Raw genomic sequence first — 18465 nt, forward strand, 5'->3', positions numbered from 1 at the left:
GGAAGGTGATGTTCCGACAGCAGCAGCCCAACCCGTTGGCGTAGCAGAATCAGCATCTCTGCTGCTGGCCAGGGTCTGTTGCCGTTTGAGATCAAAAGCCATCTGATTTTGCAGCAAGGCAGCAAGCCCCCAGGGAAAACAGGGGTTCCCGGCTGCAGAAGCCGGCTTCTGCACACAACCGCCCTGCAGAGCGTGCGCAAGCGAGGCGAGCGGCTGACACCGCACCTTGCTTGCTTTCTTCCAGAACATTTCCACCCGCCAGCATCTGTAGAGGTTTTCTGCATAGAGGGTGGCTGCTGCTGAAGAGGAGGCCAGGCTGCCCCACCCACCTCCTCCCCGAGGAGGGTGCAGCCAGCCAGGCAGGGTCGCTGCCAGAAAATAGGCAGCTGCCAAAATGCAACTGCTCTCAGAGGTGCCAGAGATCCTGCAGCACAGTTCAGATGGAGCCAGGAGTCCACAAAGGGCTGCGCTGATCTGGTGAATTGTATGAAAAACAAGAGCTTTAAACCATGGAGTCCTTGCAATACTTGATCGTGGGGAGATGGGGAGTGACCATGGAAATCTTTTGTGCCACACAGAGGTTTGCTGCTCGTCGTCTCGTGGCAAAGCCCTTGAACGAGCTGTCACACGTGAGGGCGAGAGGTGCATTTTTCTTGCCCAAAAAGACATCTTATGGATTTGCTGGCTGTTTCTGTGAGGACCAGGGGCTGTCAGCCGTACACTGCTGTCACAGTTCAGCCCCACACGGGACCAAGCTACGCAGTCTCTCACTGATCCCCCAGCCTGCGAGGAAATGGGGGAGATGGAATAGAACAAAAAAAAAAACAAAGTAGGATAATGAGAGAGAGGAAAAAATCTTCCCCTACCCCTGCCTGTTCCTGGGCTAAAGTTCATTCCAAATTATCTCAACCCCCTCGAGCAGCACAGGGGGAACAGGGCATGGGGTCTGCGCTCAGTTCGTCACACACTGTTTTCCGCTGCTCCTTCCTCCTCGGGGGAAGAACTCCTCACATTCTTCCTGTGCCCCGGCGTGGGGTCCTCCCCGGGCTGCAGGGGGATCTCTGCTCCTCCGTGGGCTCCCCGGGCTGCGGGGGGATCTCTGCTCCTCCGTGGGCTCCCCGGGCTGCGGGGGGATCTCTGCTCCTCCGTGGGCTCCCCGGGCTGCAGGGGCACAGCCGGCCTCACCATGGGCTGCACCACGGGCTGCAGGGGAATCCCGGCCCACAGGCACTTTTCTCTTCCTCCTCCATCCTCACTGCCCTTGGGACCCGCAGCCCTTCCTCTCACCAGAAATCCTTCACAATCGGCTCAGGCAGACGCCTCTCAGCTTCTCTTCACATCTCCTCTCTTCACTTCTCCTGGCCGAGTTGGGCCCAGGCGGCCGCTGGCGAGAGGACAGAGATTGAGGCCTGCCAGGCCCACCAGGCTCACGCCTCCATCTCTATACCCCCGCTTCTGCTTCTTCACTTTGTTTTTTTTATTTTCCCCTTGTTAAAGACATTACCACAGAGGCATTAGCACTGTCGCCAATTGCCTCGGCCTTGCCCAGCGGCAGGTCCACCCTAGACCCGGCTGGGCCCACCGCACAAAGGGGAAACTTCCAGCAGCTCCTCGCAGCAGCTGCCGCTGTATTCCCCCCGCTACACAAAGCCAGCGCAATTACCCTACAGATATTTTTTAAAAAATAAATGCCCTTAGTCTGTCCCTTCAATGTGACAGTCACAGGGTTGACTACAGCAAAACCCTCGGCAGAACTGAGAAGGTGGGGCCGAGGGACGCAGGCGGAACGCGAGGATGCAGCGAGCACGGCCAGCTACGCCCCTCTCGCACGTGGAGCTTCGTGTCTGCGGGAGGACTCTTTGCCAGTGACGGCGGCCGTTGAACCAAGGGCCCAAGGACAGCGCACCCAGAACCTGACTGCGCGTTGCTGTGTCCCAGAGCATTAATCCAAGACGTTCAAAAGCAACACGAACGAAGCCCATTCAAACGCGGTGCCCTCACTGGAGCAATGTTATTTACAATACGTAGGGAAACATTATTGCTACCGTGAGAATACCGATTTTGTAGTGAGCGCAAAAAAGGGTTTGTGCTGCGAGGCGGACTCGGGGGTCCCCAGGGCGGGGCACGCTGCAGTGCGTCACAGGGCCCTTTGTGACCCGCCGTGATATGGGCGCTGCCGATTGGATGGCACGTGGCAGTGTGTCACAGCGCCCTTGGCGATACAGCTGTTGGCGTCAGAGGGAGCACCCCACAGTGCCCGGAGGGCACGACGGGACAGGACGGGACGGAATTGGGGTGCAAGGAGCTCCTGTGCAGCCACCTTGTTCCCTGCCGACCCACGTCCGTGGTGCTTTTCCGAGGCGTCTCTCGTCCCTGGGACAGGAGCCCTCGCGGCCAGGCCTCAGCGGGATGGCGGAGAGACCGCCCAGCGAGCCCAGGCTGGCCTGGCTTGGGAAGGAGGAGGAGGAGGAGGAAGGTGCTGGGGCTGCCCCAGCACGGCAGCCTGATGAGGTGGAGGAGGTCCAGTCGCTGCACGCAGGTGAGTGGCTGAGCTGGGACACAGGGCTCGTGGCTGCTGCCGCCTTGGCCCCATCCCATCCCCCGTGGCCATTCCCACGGGAAGAGGGTATGGGGCTGTTCCCCACGGCTGGCTCCGGCCATGCTCCATCCACTGGGCACCCCCAGCCCCAACACGTGGGCAGAGAGACGGGGGTCAGCGTCCCCACCAGCCCCTGCCCCGGGACTGGCCCTGCCCGGGCAGCGCGGGGCTCGCCTCTGTTCTCCAGCCTCTCCCGCAGCCCCTCAGCTCTGCCTGTGCTCTGTCTTTGCCACATCCAGGCTGGGACTTGTCGGAAGAGGAGGAGCAGGAGGACACCCGTACCCTCTTCTACTGGACAGCACAGGTACCCACAGCCATCCCCGCCTGGGCTGGGGCTGCTCTGGCTGCTCAGCCAAGCACTGCCGTCAGGGCACTTGGGGTGACATCTCTCTCTTCCCCGCCCTTCCTTCTCCTGCAAATGTTTTAGGAATCCCTCAGCCTCACTGAGCAGGAAGGCACCACTGTCACGGCCGTCAAGGGCAGGGCAGACTCTGAGTCCTGCAATGCAGAGGCTTGTGCGGCCGTGCTGGATGTGCCTCTGGAAAGTGACACCTCCTGCTTGGAGCATAAGTGGCCTTTGACCGGGGCTCGAGCTCCCCAGGGCTTGTGTGCCCCCTGACGCTGGGTCCCCTGGGCACCCAACAGCCTTTTAGGCCAGCACAGTGCGGCGGGAAGGGAAGCACATCCCGGGGGCAGCTGGGGAAATGGCTGGCTCTGGCAGCACTCCATCTCTCAGCCGTGTCTCCTCCAGGTGCCCGGGACTGTGAGGCGCATCTACCGGCGGCTCACGTCCAGCACGGATGTGTCTGCCGAGGACCAGTGGGACAACACCCTTCAGGAGCTGACCCACGCGCACCCCCGGGATGTGGTGATGACCCTCCTGCGCTGTGCCCCATCATGCGACAGGTACGGGGCACACCTGCCTTGAGGGCTCAGGGCTCACCAGCCTCTGTCGAGCCTGTCCCACGGGGGCTGCCAGACAGGCAGAGATTTTTGGGGCACTGCTGACCCTCCGTTTCCCAGCCCTGACATCCCAGCCCACAGCCCTCTGCCACGCTCCCTCCCTGCCCCTCAAGGCACCGGTGCTCGGCCGCCTTCCTGCCCGCAGGGGCAGGCTGGCAGCCGGTGGTTGCCCAGGCCAGGGCGCTGTGGCCGAGACCCCGCTAACACAGAGCTCTGGGCCTGCAGAGCTGCTGCGACCATGTGGAGGGCGATGGTCTCCTCGGGCAGGACTGCGGAGAAGGTGCTGCTGGAGCTGCTCTGTGTGCTGGAGGACTGGCCAATGCACAGCACGTCCACCTCCGACGGGGACAGCACGGGTGTCTTTGCCCTGGCCGTGAGTTTCTGGACTGTGCCTCTCCGGGCGGCTCTCCACGCTCCCCTGCATCGCTCTGTCTCAGCGTGGGCCGGAAACCTGGCTTAGGGGCAGGCTGAGGGGGCACGAGGCCACATGCTCCCCCTGCGTCTCCCACGGCCCAGGCCAGCGCCCGAGCCTCCCCCTCCCACGCTGGGGCCCCGCCACAGGGATATTTCGGCACTGAGTGCTCTCTCTGGGTGCTTTGTTTTCTGCAGGCAACCAGGGCGCTGCGGGAGATCCTCCGACTGCCCGGGTGCCCAGGGGCATTGGTGATGCATTTCCCTCGCCTCTTCCTGCTTCTGCTCTTCCAAATTTTCTTCATCACAGAGCAGATGCCAGGGAAGGTTGAAACCTTCTGGAGGGAATGCCGGGAGGAAGATGGCCTTCCCACACACCCTAAAAGGTGCCCCATCCCAGTCCTCCCGTGCCCCCACGGCCCTGGAGCTGGGGCCAGGGCTCCCGGTGTGACCTGGCCTTTGCTGTGCACACAGGTTTGCAGTGCTGACTGTCAAAGCGCTGCTCTGCCGCGTTGGCTATGAGAACGTGGTGTTTGACGTCCAACGGAAGCATGGCTGGGACACGCTCCTCAACGCTGAGACCCAGCACTGCGCAATGGGTCTGCTGGCCAGGTGAGAGCCCCCTTCTCCCCACCCCCCCGCCCATTTCTGCCCTGCAGACGGGGCGCCCCACACAATCCCCTTGGTCGTGGGTGAGAGGGACTTGTCAGCGAGGGATGGCCCAGCAGACTGGAAAAGCCTGGGAGAGGTGGGGGCACAGGAGCAGCCACCTCCCAGAGCGCCAGCGTCCCCTCCGGAGGGGCCTGGGCTGACGGCAGGGAGCAGGGGCTCTGTCTGCAGGCAGCCCCAGCGAGGGCAGCCCGCCGATGCAGGGCAGGAGGCAGTGAGGGCCGGGGGCAGAGCCTGGGGGTGATGAGTCGCCCGTGGGCTGAAAGGGGTCTCCTCAGAAGGGAAGGCTTTGGGGCATGGTAGGGCGTTTTTCCAGTTCTTTCCCCAAAAGGAGCCTCCTGGTTTGCGAGCGTAGCTCGGGACCAAGAGTTCCTTATCCCCTCCACCAGAGAGATGCGTATTTTATCCACACGCTTCCGTCGCTGGATTGCAAACTACCTGGTGGAGCTGCTCAGCCGGAAGGAGCCACGCTGGGAGATGCCCGCCATGACATTCCTTGTGGAGGTGAGCCAGATGGGGAGCGCTGCCTCGCTGAGCTGCCTCCCACCACGCTGCCCTGTGGCAGCAGCAGCTGCGGGGCAGCCCAGCCGATGGAGCTGGGGCAGAGGGGGAGCTCTGGCGAGCGATCAGAGGCTGCCGAGGGCTGGGAGGCACAGCGGAGTGGGCGAGCGACCTGCGCCATGTGCCCCAGGGGCTCTGCAGCCGCTGCTGCCTTTGGGCTGGGCTGCCTGGGACGGCGCCCGTGCCCTCTGCTCCTGGCTGGACCCAGCCCTGCGTGGTGCTGGGTGCCGGCCAGGCACCCCTCTCACTGCTCCGTGTGTTTTAGTTCCTGGCCTACCCTGACATAAGCAGCTGGGGTGACCAGATCCTGCAGCTCGCCCCAAGGTTCCTGCACAGCGAGTGCACAGTGATGCGTCGCCTGGTGCTCAGAGGCCTCGTCGAGCTCTGCAAGACCCCCGTGATGGTGAGCAGGGGGCAGCAGGCTGAAGCTGTGCTGGCGACGTGGGGCTGGGCACGGGGTGCTGGGTAGCAGAGTCCCTTGGGCTTGGCTGGGCCTTGGGAGCTGTGGTAGCTGCTCCCAACGCTCCTGCCTCCCCGTTCACCTGCCCGAGTCCTTCGGGGCAGGCCTTTGCACCTGGCTCCCGAGGCAGCAGCGTGGGCTCAAACTGCTGCAGTGGTTTTGTCCGTGCAGCCTTTTTGGGCTTCACAACACAGCACTGTGTTCCACACAGGTCCAAAAAATGCAGTGCCTATTTCCGAGGCTCGTATTGCTACTTCAGGATGCAGACACCGAAGTAGTTGAGAAGACCCTGTCTGTGCTCAGCGAGATGCTCCTGGCAATGGACGTGCCAATTCCCAGCAACATCGCGCTGCAGCTGGCTGAGCGGCTCCGGCCACTCTTCGACAACGTAAGGCTTTGAGCCCCCCACCACGGGCGCTGGCTGCTGCCCAGAAACTTTGTGCCCTGTGGCTTTTCAGACCCATGATGTGTGGTGGGCCTGGAGCAGCTGGTGCTCAGCTCTTGCCCTCTTCCTTCATCCAGGAATCGAAGAACGTGCGACTGCTCTCCATCAAAGTCTTTGGATATGTGATGATGTCCGTAGAGCAGCAGGGAAAAGATCCACTGAAGGCGGAGGTGCACAAGAGCCTGATCCCGCTGCTCTGCCACTTGAATGACAAGAACCGGACCGTGGCAGAGGTGAGGATTTCTGACCTGCTGGGGTCCCCGCGGGAGGTGGCTCGGCTGCCTCCTGTCCCGGTGCCTCGCGGGCTGCAGCGCTCCAGCCTCCTCCTGGCCCTGGCTCCAGAGCAGCAGCTCTGGGGGAGCTCTGTCCCGCTGCCCCGGCAGCACCAGGTGCCCGGGTTGGGGGTTGTCCCACTCCTGGGCCCGGGCACCGAACGCGCCGGCAGACACCTTTGTCAGCTGCTGCATCTTCCCAGCAGCGGCCAGGAGCCTTGGCCAGGTGCAGGGGACGCAGGTCCTGTGCCCTGGGCAGCGGTGCCATCTCCCAGTCTCTGCTGCTCTGCAGGCCTCTTGGGAAACCCTGAATGAAGCCAGCAAGTTCCTGAAGAAGATGAATCTCAGGGAGGTGCTAAAGAGGCAGCAGATATGGGAGGTCGGCCAGTGCCTGGTAAGGATGGCCCCAGACCCCAGAGCCCCAGCGCCAGGCTGGACAAGCCCCCTGTCCGCACTGCCCAGCGTGTGGTGCTGGCAGCTGTGCCCCCGCCCACTGCTGCCAGCCTGCACCCCATGCACGCTGCCTTCCTCAGGCGTGCGGCCCCGCGGGCTCTTCTCCAGGCTCCTCTTCCTCCCCAAGCCCGGCACCAGCCGGCTGCTGGCTGGGCTTTGCCGTGGGTGTCCCGGCAGGGGAGGCCGGTCCTGCGTGCAGGTGCCGCCTGGCCAAGGGGGACATCCTGTGCCAACCTTTCCCTCCTTTCCCTTGCGCTCTCTCCAGCTGGCAGAGTACGGCAGCAGGGCAGACGAGTACCTGCTGCAGGCGCTGCAGTACCTGCAGAGCCCGCAGGAGTCCATGCGAGAGGCGGCCATCAGGTTCATTGGTGAGCCACAACTCCCCGGGGTCCCTCCCTGCCCCACTGCAGCTTGGCCCCAGCCCCGGCTGCTGCAGCGGCAGCAGGAATGGGCTGTGGAGCCCCAGGTGCCCCACGCGGGGCCGGGGCAGCCGTGGGGCTCCCTGCCGCCCTCTCCCACCCCTGCCCTTGGCCGTCACGCTCGGGGACGGCCCCGGGCTCAGCCCCGCCGAGGGGAGGAAAGCGTGTAGCTGGGCTGATGTGGGGAAGCTGTGCTGCTGGGGCTGGCGGGACTGCTCATGGGCTGTGTGTTCCTAGGTCACGGCGCGCAGTACGGGAGTGGTAAGGAGCAGGTAAAGCTCCAGATCATGTACCAGGGTGAGTGAGCGCAGCGGGGTGTCAGCGGGGACTGTTGGGGGGAGGAAAGAATCCGGGCAGGGGGCAGCAATCCCTGCCCCGATCGGGAGGGCTCTGCTCCCTGCACAGACGAGGGGCAGCGTGGGCAGAGCAGAGATGTCAGGGGCACGTGGGGTATTTTTGGCCAGCACCTTCCGGCCGATCCCGTTGGCCCCTGCTCCCTCCTGGCCATGGGAAGAGCGGTGGGCTGGCCCTGGCAGGAGGGCTTCCTGGGGTCCCCGCGGATGCAGGCTCTGACCTGGCCTCTGTTCCTCTCTGTTCCAGCCCTTCGAGGCATGACAAGTGACCCCAGCCTCTCGGTCTCCAACCTGGCAGCTCAAACGCTGCTGGTGCTACAGGCTGCAGAGAGAAGGTCTGCCTCCAGACCTGGGCTGCTGCACAGGCTGTGGAGGAGGCGGCCTTCTTTCCGGGGCGCTGGCTGGCTGTGCTGTTGGAGCTGATCCCAGGAGCTGCTCCCAGGAGCTCCCTGTGCTGGACCACCTGAGCCTGGAGGGGGATGGCCTCTGAGAGCGGGATTGTGGAGAAGGAGCTGCCTTCTCCATGTCTTTACGTTGTGGAAATAAAGGAGTGTAAAAGCCCTGCCCTGAAGGAACCGGGAGCCTCAGGAGAGAGTGACCAGTCATGCCCGCTGTCCCGCAGCTGGAGGCAGCACCGGACATACCCACAGCCCGTGGCCTGGCCGCAGGCGCCAGCTGCTCCGCCGGCCTGCGAGAGCAAGAGGAAAGGAGAGGAAAAGCTTTTGCCTCCCGGGCACGCGCTCTGCAGCGCTCACGGCTCCCGTGGCAAGGAGTGGATGGGGTACAGCCCACAGCACCAGGCCATTTCTGTCCCTGCGCCGCTGGCGCACAGCACTGGAGCTGCAAGAGCAGCTGCAAGAGTCTTTTGCAACAAGTGCTGAGGTGATTGAGGCCAGGTCACAGCAAAAGGTCCTCCAATGGGGCCGATCCCTGTTCTGAAAGTGCGTTCACCTCTGGCGACCCAGGAGACTCTTTATCTGGCCCGGGTCTCAGTGCTGCAGAGGACAAGGTGGCGGCAGAATCTAGGAGAACGGCCCTCAGGTCAGCTCCGGTCTCCTTTCAGCGCCCCGTGCAACTCTTTTCCCGCCTTGCAGGAGAGGAGCAGCTCTGGTCCCCGCCGTGGGAACATTTATCCCCCCACTTCCCTCCCTGCGTGTTCACGGTTCCTCTGTGCCGCTCCGTCGCCACGCCTGCCTGACTCCTGTGCCCATCGCCCAGCGCCCGTGGTGCGGCTGCAGGGAGGCACGTGCCAGCCCCGCCCGCCCCACCAGCCCGCAGGATCAAAGCTCCTCTGAGCTCCTCAGGCTGTCGCTGCCCTGTCCATCCGTGGCCGATGCACCCCTCATGGGCCCGCTTTGCCTAAGGAAAGGGCAACGTCTGCCCCTCCCGCAGACGAATGGCAAGCCGGGATAGCGAAGCACCCCCAGCAGCAGGGCTGGAGCAGGCGGCGCTGCAAGGGGAAGGTGATGTTCCGACAGCAGCAGCCCAACCCGTTGGCGTAGCAGAATCAGCATCTCTGCTGCTGGCCAGGGTCTGTTGCCGTTTGAGATCAAAAGCCATCTGATTTTGCAGCAAGGCAGCAAGCCCCCAGGGAAAACAGGGGTTCCCGGCTGCAGAAGCCGGCTTCTGCACACAACCGCCCTGCAGAGCGTGCGCAAGCGAGGCGAGCGGCTGACACCGCACCTTGCTTGCTTTCTTCCAGAACATTTCCACCCGCCAGCATCTGTAGAGGTTTTCTGCATAGAGGGTGGCTGCTGCTGAAGAGGAGGCCAGGCTGCCCCACCCACCTCCTCCCCGAGGAGGGTGCAGCCAGCCAGGCAGGGTCGCTGCCAGAAAATAGGCAGCTGCCAAAATGCAACTGCTCTCAGAGGTGCCAGAGATCCTGCAGCACAGTTCAGATGGAGCCAGGAGTCCACAAAGGGCTGCGCTGATCTGGTGAATTGTATGAAAAACAAGAGCTTTAAACCATGGAGTCCTTGCAATACTTGATCGTGGGGAGATGGGGAGTGACCATGGAAATCTTTTGTGCCACACAGAGGTTTGCTGCTCGTCGTCTCGTGGCAAAGCCCTTGAACGAGCTGTCACACGTGAGGGCGAGAGGTGCATTTTTCTTGCCCAAAAAGACATCTTATGGATTTGCTGGCTGTTTCTGTGAGGACCAGGGGCTGTCAGCCGTACACTGCTGTCACAGTTCAGCCCCACACGGGACCAAGCTACGCAGTCTCTCACTGATCCCCCAGCCTGCGAGGAAATGGGGGAGATGGAATAGAACAAAAAAAAAAACAAAGTAGGATAATGAGAGAGAGGAAAAAATCTTCCCCTACCCCTGCCTGTTCCTGGGCTAAAGTTCATTCCAAATTATCTCAACCCCCTCGAGCAGCACATGGGGAACAGGGCATGGGGTCTGCGCTCAGTTCGTCACACACTGTTTTCCGCTGCTCCTTCCTCCTCGGGGGAAGAACTCCTCACATTCTTCCTGTGCCCCGGCGTGGGGTCCTCCCCGGGCTGCAGGGGGATCTCTGCTCCTCCGTGGGCTCCCCGGGCTGCGGGGGGATCTCTGCTCCTCCGTGGGCTCCCCGGGCTGCAGGGGCACAGCCGGCCTCACCATGGGCTGCACCACGGGCTGCAGGGGAATCCCGGCCCACAGGCACTTTTCTCTTCCTCCTCCATCCTCACTGCCCTTGGGACCCGCAGCCCTTCCTCTCACCAGAAATCCTTCACAATCGGCTCAGGCAGACGCCTCTCAGCTTCTCTTCACATCTCCTCTCTTCACTTCTCCTGGCCGAGTTGGGCCCAGGCGGCCGCTGGCGAGAGGACAGAGATTGAGGCCTGCCAGGCCCACCAGGCTCACGCCTCCATCTCTATACCCCCGCTTCTGCTTCTTCACTTTGTTTTTTTTATTTTCCCCTTGTTAAAGACATTACCACAGAGGCATTAGCACTGTCGCCAATTGCCTCGGCCTTGCCCAGCGGCAGGTCCACCCTAGACCCGGCTGGGCCCACCGCACAAAGGGGAAACTTCCAGCAGCTCCTCGCAGCAGCTGCCACTGTATTCCCCCCGCTACACAAAGCCAGCGCAATTACCCTACAGATATTTTTTAAAAAATAAATGCCCTTAGTCTGTCCCTTCAATGTGACAGTCACAGGGTTGACTACAGCAAAACCCTCGGCAGAACTGAGAAGGTGGGGCCGAGGGACGCAGGCGGAACGCGAGGATGCAGCGAGCACGGCCAGCTACGCCCCTCTCGCACGTGGAGCTTCGTGTCTGCGGGAGGACTCTTTGCCAGTGACGGCGGCCGTTGAACCAAGGGCCCAAGGACAGCGCACCCAGAACCTGACTGCGCGTTGCTGTGTCCCAGAGCATTAATCCAAGACGTTCAAAAGCAACACGAACGAAGCCCATTCAAACGCGGTGCCCTCACTGGAGCAATGTTATTTACAATACGTAGGGAAACATTATTGCTACCGTGAGAATACCGATTTTGTAGTGAGCGCAAAAAAGGGTTTGTGCTGCGAGGCGGACTCGGGGGTCCCCAGGGCGGGGCACGCTGCAGTGCGTCACAGGGCCCTTTGTGACCCGCCGTGATATGGGCGCTGCCGATTGGATGGCACGTGGCAGTGTGTCACAGCGCCCTTGGCGATACAGCTGTTGGCGTCAGAGGGAGCACCCCACAGTGCCTGGAGGGCGCGACGGGACAGGACGGGACGGAATTGGGGTGCAAGGAGCTCCTGTGCAGCCACCTTGTTCCCTGCCGACCCACGTCCGTGGTGCTTTTCCGAGGCGTCTCTCGTCCCTGGGACAGGAGCCCTCGCGGCCAGGCCTCAGCGGGATGGCGGAGAGACCGCCCAGCGAGCCCAGGCTGGCCTGGCTTGGGAAGGAGGAGGAGGAGGAGGAAGGTGCTGGGGCTGCCCCAGCACGGCAGCCTGATGAGGTGGAGGAGGTCCAGTCGCTGCACGCAGGTGAGTGGCTGAGCTGGGACACAGGGCTCGTGGCTGCTGCCGCCTTGGCCCCATCCCATCCCCCGTGGCCATTCCCACGGGAAGAGGGTATGGGGCTGTTCCCCACGGCTGGCTCCGGCCATGCTCCATCCACTGGGCACCCCCAGCCCCAACACGTGGGCAGAGAGACGGGGGTCAGCGTCCCCACCAGCCCCTGCCCCGGGACTGGCCCTGCCCGGGCAGCGCGGGGCTCGCCTCTGTTCTCCAGCCTCTCCCGCAGCCCCTCAGCTCTGTCTGTGCTCTGTCTTTGCCACATCCAGGCTGGGACTTGTCGGAGGAGGAGCAGGAGGACACCCGTACCCTCTTCTACTGGACAGCACAGGTACCCACAGCCATCCCCGCCTGGGCTGGGGCTGCTCTGGCTGCTCAGCCAAGCACTGCCGTCAGGGCACTTGGGGTGACATCTCTCTCTTCCCCGCCCTTCCTTCTCCTGCAAATGTTTTAGGAATCCCTCAGCCTCACTGAGCAGGAAGGCACCACTGTCACGGCCGTCAAGGGCAGGGCAGACTCTGAGTCCTGCAATGCAGAGGCTTGTGCGGCCGTGCTGGATGTGCCTCTGGAAAGTGACACCTCCTGCTTGGAGCATAAGTGGCCTTTGGCCGGGGCTCGAGCTCCCCAGGGCTTGTGTGCCCCCTGACGCCGGGTCCCCTGGGCACCCAACAGCCTTTTAGGCCAGCACAGTGCGGCGGGAAGGGAAGCACATCCCGGGGGCAGCTGGGGAAATGGCTGGCTCTGGCAGCACTCCATCTCTCAGCCGTGTCTCCTCCAGGTGCCCGGGACTGTGAGGCGCATCTACCGGCGGCTCACGTCCAGCACGGATGTGTCTGCCGAGGACCAGTGGGACAACACCCTTCAGGAGCTGACCCACGCGCACCCCCGGGATGTGGTGGTGACCCTCCTGCGCTGTGCCCCATCATGCGACAGGTACGGGGCACACCTGCCTTGAGGGCTCAGGGCTCACCAGCCTCTGTCGAGCCTGTCCCACGGGGGCTGCCAGACAGGCAGAGATTTTTGGGGCACTGCTGACCCTCCGTTTCCCAGCCCTGACATCCCAGCCCACAGCCCTCTGCCACGCTCCCTCCCTGCCCCTCAAGGCACCGGTGCTCGGCCGCCTTCCTGCCCGCAGGGGCAGGCTGGCAGCCGGTGGTTGCCCAGGCCAGGGCGCTGTGGCCGAGACCCCGCTAACACAGAGCTCTGGGCCTGCAGAGCTGCTGCGACCATGTGGAGGGCGATGGTCTCCTCGGGCAGGACTGCGGAGAAGGTGCTGCTGGAGCTGCTCTGCGTGCTGGAGGACTGGCCAATGCACAGCACGTCCACCTCCGATGGGGACAGCACGGGTGTCTTTGCCCTGGCCGTGAGTTTCTGGACTGTGCCTCTCCGGGCGGCTCTCCACGCTCCCCTGCATCGCTCTGTCTCAGCGTGGGCCGGAAACCTGGCTTAGGGGCAGGCTGAGGGGGCACGAGGCCACATGCTCCCCCTGCGTCTCCCACGGCCCAGGCCAGCGCCCGAGCCTCCCCCTCCCACGCTAGGGCCCCGCCACAGGGATATTTCGGCACTGAGTGCTCTCTCTGGGTGCTTTGTTTTCTGCAGGCAACCAGGGCGCTGCGGGAGATCCTCCGACTGCCCGGGTGCCCAGGGGCATTGGTGATGCATTTCCCTCGCCTCTTCCTGCTTCTGCTCTTCCAAATTTTCTTCATCACAGAGCAGATGCCAGGGAAGGTTGAAACCTTCTGGAGGGAATGCCGGGAGGAAGATGGCCTTCCCACACACCCTAAAAGGTGCCCCATCCCAGTCCTCCCGTGCCCCCACGGCCCTGGAGCTGGGGCCAGGGCTCCCGGTGTGACCTGGCCTTTGCTGTGCACACAGGTTTGCAGTGCTGACTGTCAAAGCGCTGCTCTGCCGCGTTGGCTATGAGAACGTGGTGTTTGACGTCCAACGGAAGCATGGCTGGGACACGCTCCTCAACGCTGAGACCCAGCACTGCGCAATGGGTCTGCTGGCCAGGTGAGAGCCCCCTTCTCCCCACCCCCCCGCCCATTTCTGCCCTGCAGACGGGGCGCCCCACACAATCCCCTTGGTCGTGGGTGAGAGGGACTTGTCAGCGAGGGATGGCCCAGCAGACTGGAAAAGCCTGGGAGAGGTGGGGGCACAGGAGCAGCCACCTCCCAGAGCGCCAGCGTCCCCTCCGGAGGGGCCTGGGCTGACGGCAGGGAGCAGGGGCTCTGTCTGCAGGCAGCCCCAGCGAGGGCAGCCCGCCGATGCAGGGCAGGAGGCAGTGAGGGCCGGGGGCAGAGCCTGGGGGTGATGAGTCGCCCGTGGGCTGAAAGGGGTCTCCTCAGAAGGGAAGGCTTTGGGGCATGGTAGGGCGTTTTTCCAGTTCTTTCCCCAAAAGGAGCCTCCTGGTTTGCGAGCGTAGCTCGGGACCAACAGTTCCTTATCCCCTCCACCAGAGAGATGCGTATTTTATCCACACGCTTCCGTCGCTGGATTGCAAACTACCTGGTGGAGCTGCTCAGCCGGAAGGAGCCACGCTGGGAGATGCCCGCCATGACATTCCTTGTGGAGGTGAGCCAGATGGGGAGCGCTGCCTCGCTGAGCTGCCTCCCACCACGCTGCCCTGTGGCAGCAGCAGCTGCGGGGCAGCCCAGCCGATGGAGCTGGGGCAGAGGGGGAGCTCTGGCGAGCGATCAGAGGCTGCCGAGGGCTGGGAGGCACAGCGGAGTGGGCGAGCGACCTGCGCCATGTGCCCCAGGGGCTCTGCAGCCGCTGCTGCCTTTGGGCTGGGCTGCCTGGGACGGCGCCCGTGCCCTCTGCTCCTGGCTGGACCCAGCCCTGCGTGGTGCTGGGTGCCGGCCAGGCACCCCTCTCACTGCTCCGTGTGTTTTAGTTCCTGGCCTACCCTGACATAAGCAGCTGGGGTGACCAGATCCTGCAGCTCGCCCCAAGGTTCCTGCACAGCGAGTGCACAGTGATGCGTCGCCTGGTGCTCAGAGGCCTCGTCGAGCTCTGCAAGACCCCCGTGATGGTGAGCAGGGGGCAGCCGGCTGAAGCTGTGCTGGCGACGTGGGGCTGGGCACGGGGTGCTGGGTAGCAGAGTCGCTTGGGCTTGGCTGGGCCTTGGGAGCTGTGGTAGCTGCTCCCAACGCTCCTGCCTCCCCGTTCACCTGCCCGAGTCCTTCGGGGCAGGCCTTTGCACCTGGCTCCCGAGGCAGCAGCGTGGGCTCAAACTGCTGCAGTGGTTTTGTCCGTGCAGCCTTTTTGGGCTTCACAACACAGCACTGTGTTCCACACAGGTCCAAAAAATGCAGTGCCTATTTCCGAGGCTCGTATTGCTACTTCAGGATGCAGACACCGAAGTAGTTGAGAAGACCCTGTCTGTGCTCAGCGAGATGCTCCTGGCAATGGACGTGCCAATTCCCAGCAACATCGCGCTGCAGCTGGCTGAGCGGCTCCGGCCACTCTTCGACAACGTAAGGCTTTGAGCCCCCCACCACGGGCGCTGGCTGCTGCCCAGAAACTTTGTGCCCTGTGGCTTTTCAGACCCATGATGTGTGGTGGGCCTGGAGCAGCTGGTGCTCAGCTCTTGCCCTCTTCCTTCATCCAGGAATCGAAGAACGTGCGACTGCTCTCCATCAAAGTCTTTGGATATGTGATGATGTCCGTAGAGCAGCAGGGAAAAGATCCACTGAAGGCGGAGGTGCACAAGAGCCTGATCCCGCTGCTCTGCCACTTGAATGACAAGAACCGGACCGTGGCAGAGGTGAGGATTTCTGACCTGCTGGGGTCCCCGCGGGAGGTGGCTCGGCTGCCTCCTGTCCCGGTGCCTCGCGGGCTGCAGCGCTCCAGCCTCCTCCTGGCCCTGGCTCCAGAGCAGCAGCTCTGGGGGAGCTCTGTCCCGCTGCCCCGGCAGCACCAGGTGCCCGGGTTGGGGGTTGTCCCACTCCTGGGCCCGGGCACCGAACGCGCCGGCAGACACCTTTGTCAGCTGCTGCATCTTCCCAGCAGCGGCCAGGAGAGGCCCTGAGCCTTGGCCAGGTGCAGGGGACGCAGGTCCTGTGCCCTGGGCAGCGGTGCCATCTCCCAGTCTCTGCTGCTCTGCAGGCCTCTTGGGAAACCCTGAATGAAGCCAGCAAGTTCCTGAAGAAGATGAATCTCAGGGAGGTGCTAAAGAGGCAGCAGATATGGGAGGTCGGCCAGTGCCTGGTAAGGATGGCCCCAGAGCCCCAGAGCCCCAGCGCCAGGCTGGACAAGCCCCCTGTCCGCACTGCCCAGTGTGTGGTGCTGGCAGCTGTGCCCCTGCCCACTGCTGCCAGCCTGCACCCCACGCACGCTGCCTTCCTCAGGCGTGCGGCCCCGCGGGCTCTTCTCCAGGCTCCTCTTCCTCCCCAAGCCCGGCACCAGCCGGCTGCTGGCTGGGATTTGCTGTGGGTGTCCCGGCAGGGGAGGCCGGTCCTGCGTGCAGGTGCCGCCCAGCCAAGGGGGACATCCTGTGCCAACCTTTCCCTCCTTTCCCTTGCGCTCTCTCCAGCTGGCAGAATACGGCAGCAGGGCAGACGAGTACCTGCTGCAGGCGCTGCAGTACCTGCAGAGCCCGCAGGAGTCCATGCGAGAGGCGGCCATCAGGTTCATTGGTGAGCCACAACTCCCCGGGGTCCCTCCCTGCCCCACTGCAGCTTGGCCCCAGCCCGGGCTGCTGCAGCGGCAGCAGGAATGGGCTGTGGAGCCCCAGGTGCCCCACGCGGGGCCGGGGCAGCCGTGGGGTTCCCTGCCGCCCTCTCCCACCCCTGCCCTTGGCCGTCACGCTCGGGGACGGCCCCGGGCTCAGCCCCGCCGAGGGGAGGAAAGCATGTAGCTGGGCTGATGTGGGGAAGCTGTGCTGCTGGGGCTGGCGGGACTGCTCATGGGCTGTGTGTTCCTAGGTCACGGCGCGCAGTACGGGAGTGGTAAGGAGCAGGTAAAGCTCCAGATCATGTACCAGGGTGAGTGAGCGCAGCGGGGTGTCAGCGGGGACTGTTGGGGGGAGGAAAGAATCCGGGCAGGGGGCTGCAATCCCTGCCCCGATCGGGAGGGCTCTGCTCCCTGCACAGACGAGGGGCAGCGTGGGCAGAGCAGAGATGTCAGGGGCACGTGGGGTATTTTTGGCCAGCACCTTCCGGCCGATCCCGTTGGCCCCTGCTCCCTCCTGGCCATGGGAAGAGCGGTGGGCTGGCCCTGGCAGGAGGGCTTCCTGGGGTTCCCGCGGATGCAGGCTCTGACCTGGCCTCTGTTCCTCTCTGTTCCAGCCCTTCGAGGCATGACAAGTGACCCCAGCCTCTCGGTCTCCAACCTGGCAGCTCAAACGCTGCTGGTGCTACAGGCTGCAGAGAGAAGGTCTGCCTCCAGACCTGGGCTGCTGCACAGGCTGTGGAGGAGGCGGCCTTCTTTCCGGGGCGCTGGCTGGCTGTGCTGTTGGAGCTGATCCCAGGAGCTGCTCCCAGGAGCTCCCTGTGCTGGACCACCTGAGCCTGGAGGGGGATGGCCTCTGAGAGCGGGATTGTGGAGAAGGAGCTGCCTTCTCCATGTCTTTACGTTGTGAAAATAAAGGAGTGGAAAAGCCCTGCCCTGAAGGAACCGGGAGCCTCAGGAGAGAGTGACCAGTCATGCCCGCTGTCCCGCAGCTGGAGGCAGCAGCGGACATACCCACAGCCCGTGGCCTGGCCGCAGGCGCCAGCTGCTCCGCCGGCCTGCGAGAGCAAGAGGAAAGGAGAGGAAAAGCTTTTGCCTCCCGGGCACGCGCTCTGCAGCGCTCACGGCTCCCGTGGCAAGGAGTGGATGGGGTACAGCCCACAGCACCAGGCCATTTCTGTCCCTGCGCCGCTGGCGCACAGCACTGGAGCTGCAAGAGCAGCTGCAAGAGTCTTTTGCAACAAGTGCTGAGGTGATTGAGGCCAGGTCACAGCAAAAGGTCCTCCAATGGGGCCGATCCCTGTTCTGAAAGTGCGTTCACCTCTGGCGACCCAGGGGACTCTTTATCTGGCCCGGGTCTCAGTGCTGCAGAGGACAAGGTGGCGGCAGAATCTAGGAGAACGGCCCTCAGGTCAGCTCCGGTCTCCTTTCAGCGCCCCGTGCAACTCTTTTCCCGCCTTGCAGGAGAGGAGCAGCTCTGGTCCCCGCCGTGGGAACATTTATCCCCCCACTTCCCTCCCTGCGTGTTCACGGTTCCTCTGTGCCGCTCCGTCGCCACGCCTGCCTGACTCCTGTGCCCATCGCCCAGCGCCCGTGGTGCGGCTGCAGGGAGGCACGTGCCAGCCCCGCCCGCCCCACCAGCCCGCAGGATCAAAGCTCCTCTGAGCTCCTCAGGCTGTCGCTGCCCTGTCCATCCGTGGCTGATGCACCCCTCATGGGCCCGCTTTGCCTAAGGAAAGGGCAACGTCTGCCCCTCCCGCAGACGAATGGCAAGCCGGGATAGCGAAGCACCCCCAGCAGCAGGGCTGGAGCAGGCGGCGCTGCAAGGGGAAGGTGATGTTCCGACAGCAGCAGCCCAACCCGTTGGCGTAGCAGAATCAGCATCTCTGCTGCTGGCCAGGGTCTGTTGCCGTTTGAGATCAAAAGCCATCTGATTTTGCAGCAAGGCAGCAAGCCCCCAGGGAAAACAGGGGTTCCCGGCTGCAGAAGCCAGCTTCTGCACACAACCGCCCTGCAGAGCGTGCGCAAGCGAGGCGAGCGGCTGACACCGCACCTTGCTTGCTTTCTTCCAGAACATTTCCACCCGCCAGCATCTGTAGAGGTTTTCTGCACAGAGGGTGGCTGCTGCTGAAGAGGAGGCCAGGCTGCCCCACCCACCTCCTCCCCGAGGAGGGCGCAGCCAGCCAGGCAGGGTCGC

At 63.6% G+C, this 18465-nt stretch overlaps 2 protein-coding genes across 2 annotated transcripts; both read left to right on the forward strand.

The window, feature by feature from the left end:
- Positions 1 to 541: 541 nt before the first annotated feature.
- LOC147600265 (maestro heat-like repeat-containing protein family member 6) lies at positions 542 to 9018 on the forward strand. The gene is made up of 17 exons (XM_086751207.1): positions 542 to 629; positions 2839 to 2903; positions 3027 to 3164; positions 3348 to 3505; positions 3788 to 3935; positions 4172 to 4359; positions 4448 to 4585; positions 5032 to 5146; positions 5469 to 5606; positions 5923 to 6051; positions 6186 to 6497; positions 6673 to 6774; positions 7099 to 7201; positions 7490 to 7549; positions 7853 to 7940; positions 8228 to 8386; positions 8700 to 9018. The coding sequence occupies exons 1-17, from the start codon at positions 542 to 544 to the stop codon at positions 9016 to 9018; spliced, it is 2448 nt and encodes an 815-aa protein (XP_086607333.1).
- Positions 9019 to 9604: 586 nt separating this feature from the next.
- LOC147600266 (maestro heat-like repeat-containing protein family member 6) lies at positions 9605 to 18051 on the forward strand. The gene is made up of 17 exons (XM_086751208.1): positions 9605 to 9692; positions 11864 to 11925; positions 12049 to 12186; positions 12370 to 12527; positions 12810 to 12957; positions 13194 to 13381; positions 13470 to 13607; positions 14054 to 14168; positions 14491 to 14628; positions 14945 to 15073; positions 15208 to 15519; positions 15705 to 15806; positions 16132 to 16234; positions 16523 to 16582; positions 16886 to 16973; positions 17261 to 17419; positions 17733 to 18051. Exons 1-17 carry the CDS (start codon positions 9605 to 9607, stop codon positions 18049 to 18051), a joined length of 2445 nt encoding a protein of 814 aa, XP_086607334.1.
- Positions 18052 to 18465: the final 414 nt, after the last annotated feature.

The sequence above is a fragment of the Chlamydotis macqueenii genome, chromosome 6 (genome assembly GCF_036417535.1).
Source record: "Chlamydotis macqueenii isolate bChlMac1 chromosome 6, bChlMac1.mat, whole genome shotgun sequence".
Taxonomy (NCBI): domain Eukaryota; kingdom Metazoa; phylum Chordata; class Aves; order Otidiformes; family Otididae; genus Chlamydotis; species Chlamydotis macqueenii.

Excerpts from the sequence above, each read along its gene's own strand:
- LOC147600265 (XM_086751207.1), top strand. The coding sequence starts at position 542 with ATGGGGAGTGACCATGGAAATCTTTTGTGCCACACAGAGGTTTGCTGC. Across the intron at positions 2,904-3,026 it reads TCTTCTACTGGACAGCACAG|GAATCCCTCAGCCTCACTGA; the intron begins GTACCCACAGCC and ends CAAATGTTTTAG. Across the intron at positions 4,360-4,447 it reads CTTCCCACACACCCTAAAAG|GTTTGCAGTGCTGACTGTCA; the intron begins GTGCCCCATCCC and ends CTGTGCACACAG.
- LOC147600266 (XM_086751208.1), top strand. The coding sequence starts at position 9,605 with ATGGGGAGTGACCATGGAAATCTTTTGTGCCACACAGAGGTTTGCTGC. Across the intron at positions 14,629-14,944 it reads TCTGCAAGACCCCCGTGATG|GATGCAGACACCGAAGTAGT; the intron begins GTGAGCAGGGGG and ends TTGCTACTTCAG. Across the intron at positions 16,235-16,522 it reads GGCGGCCATCAGGTTCATTG|GTCACGGCGCGCAGTACGGG; the intron begins GTGAGCCACAAC and ends GTGTGTTCCTAG.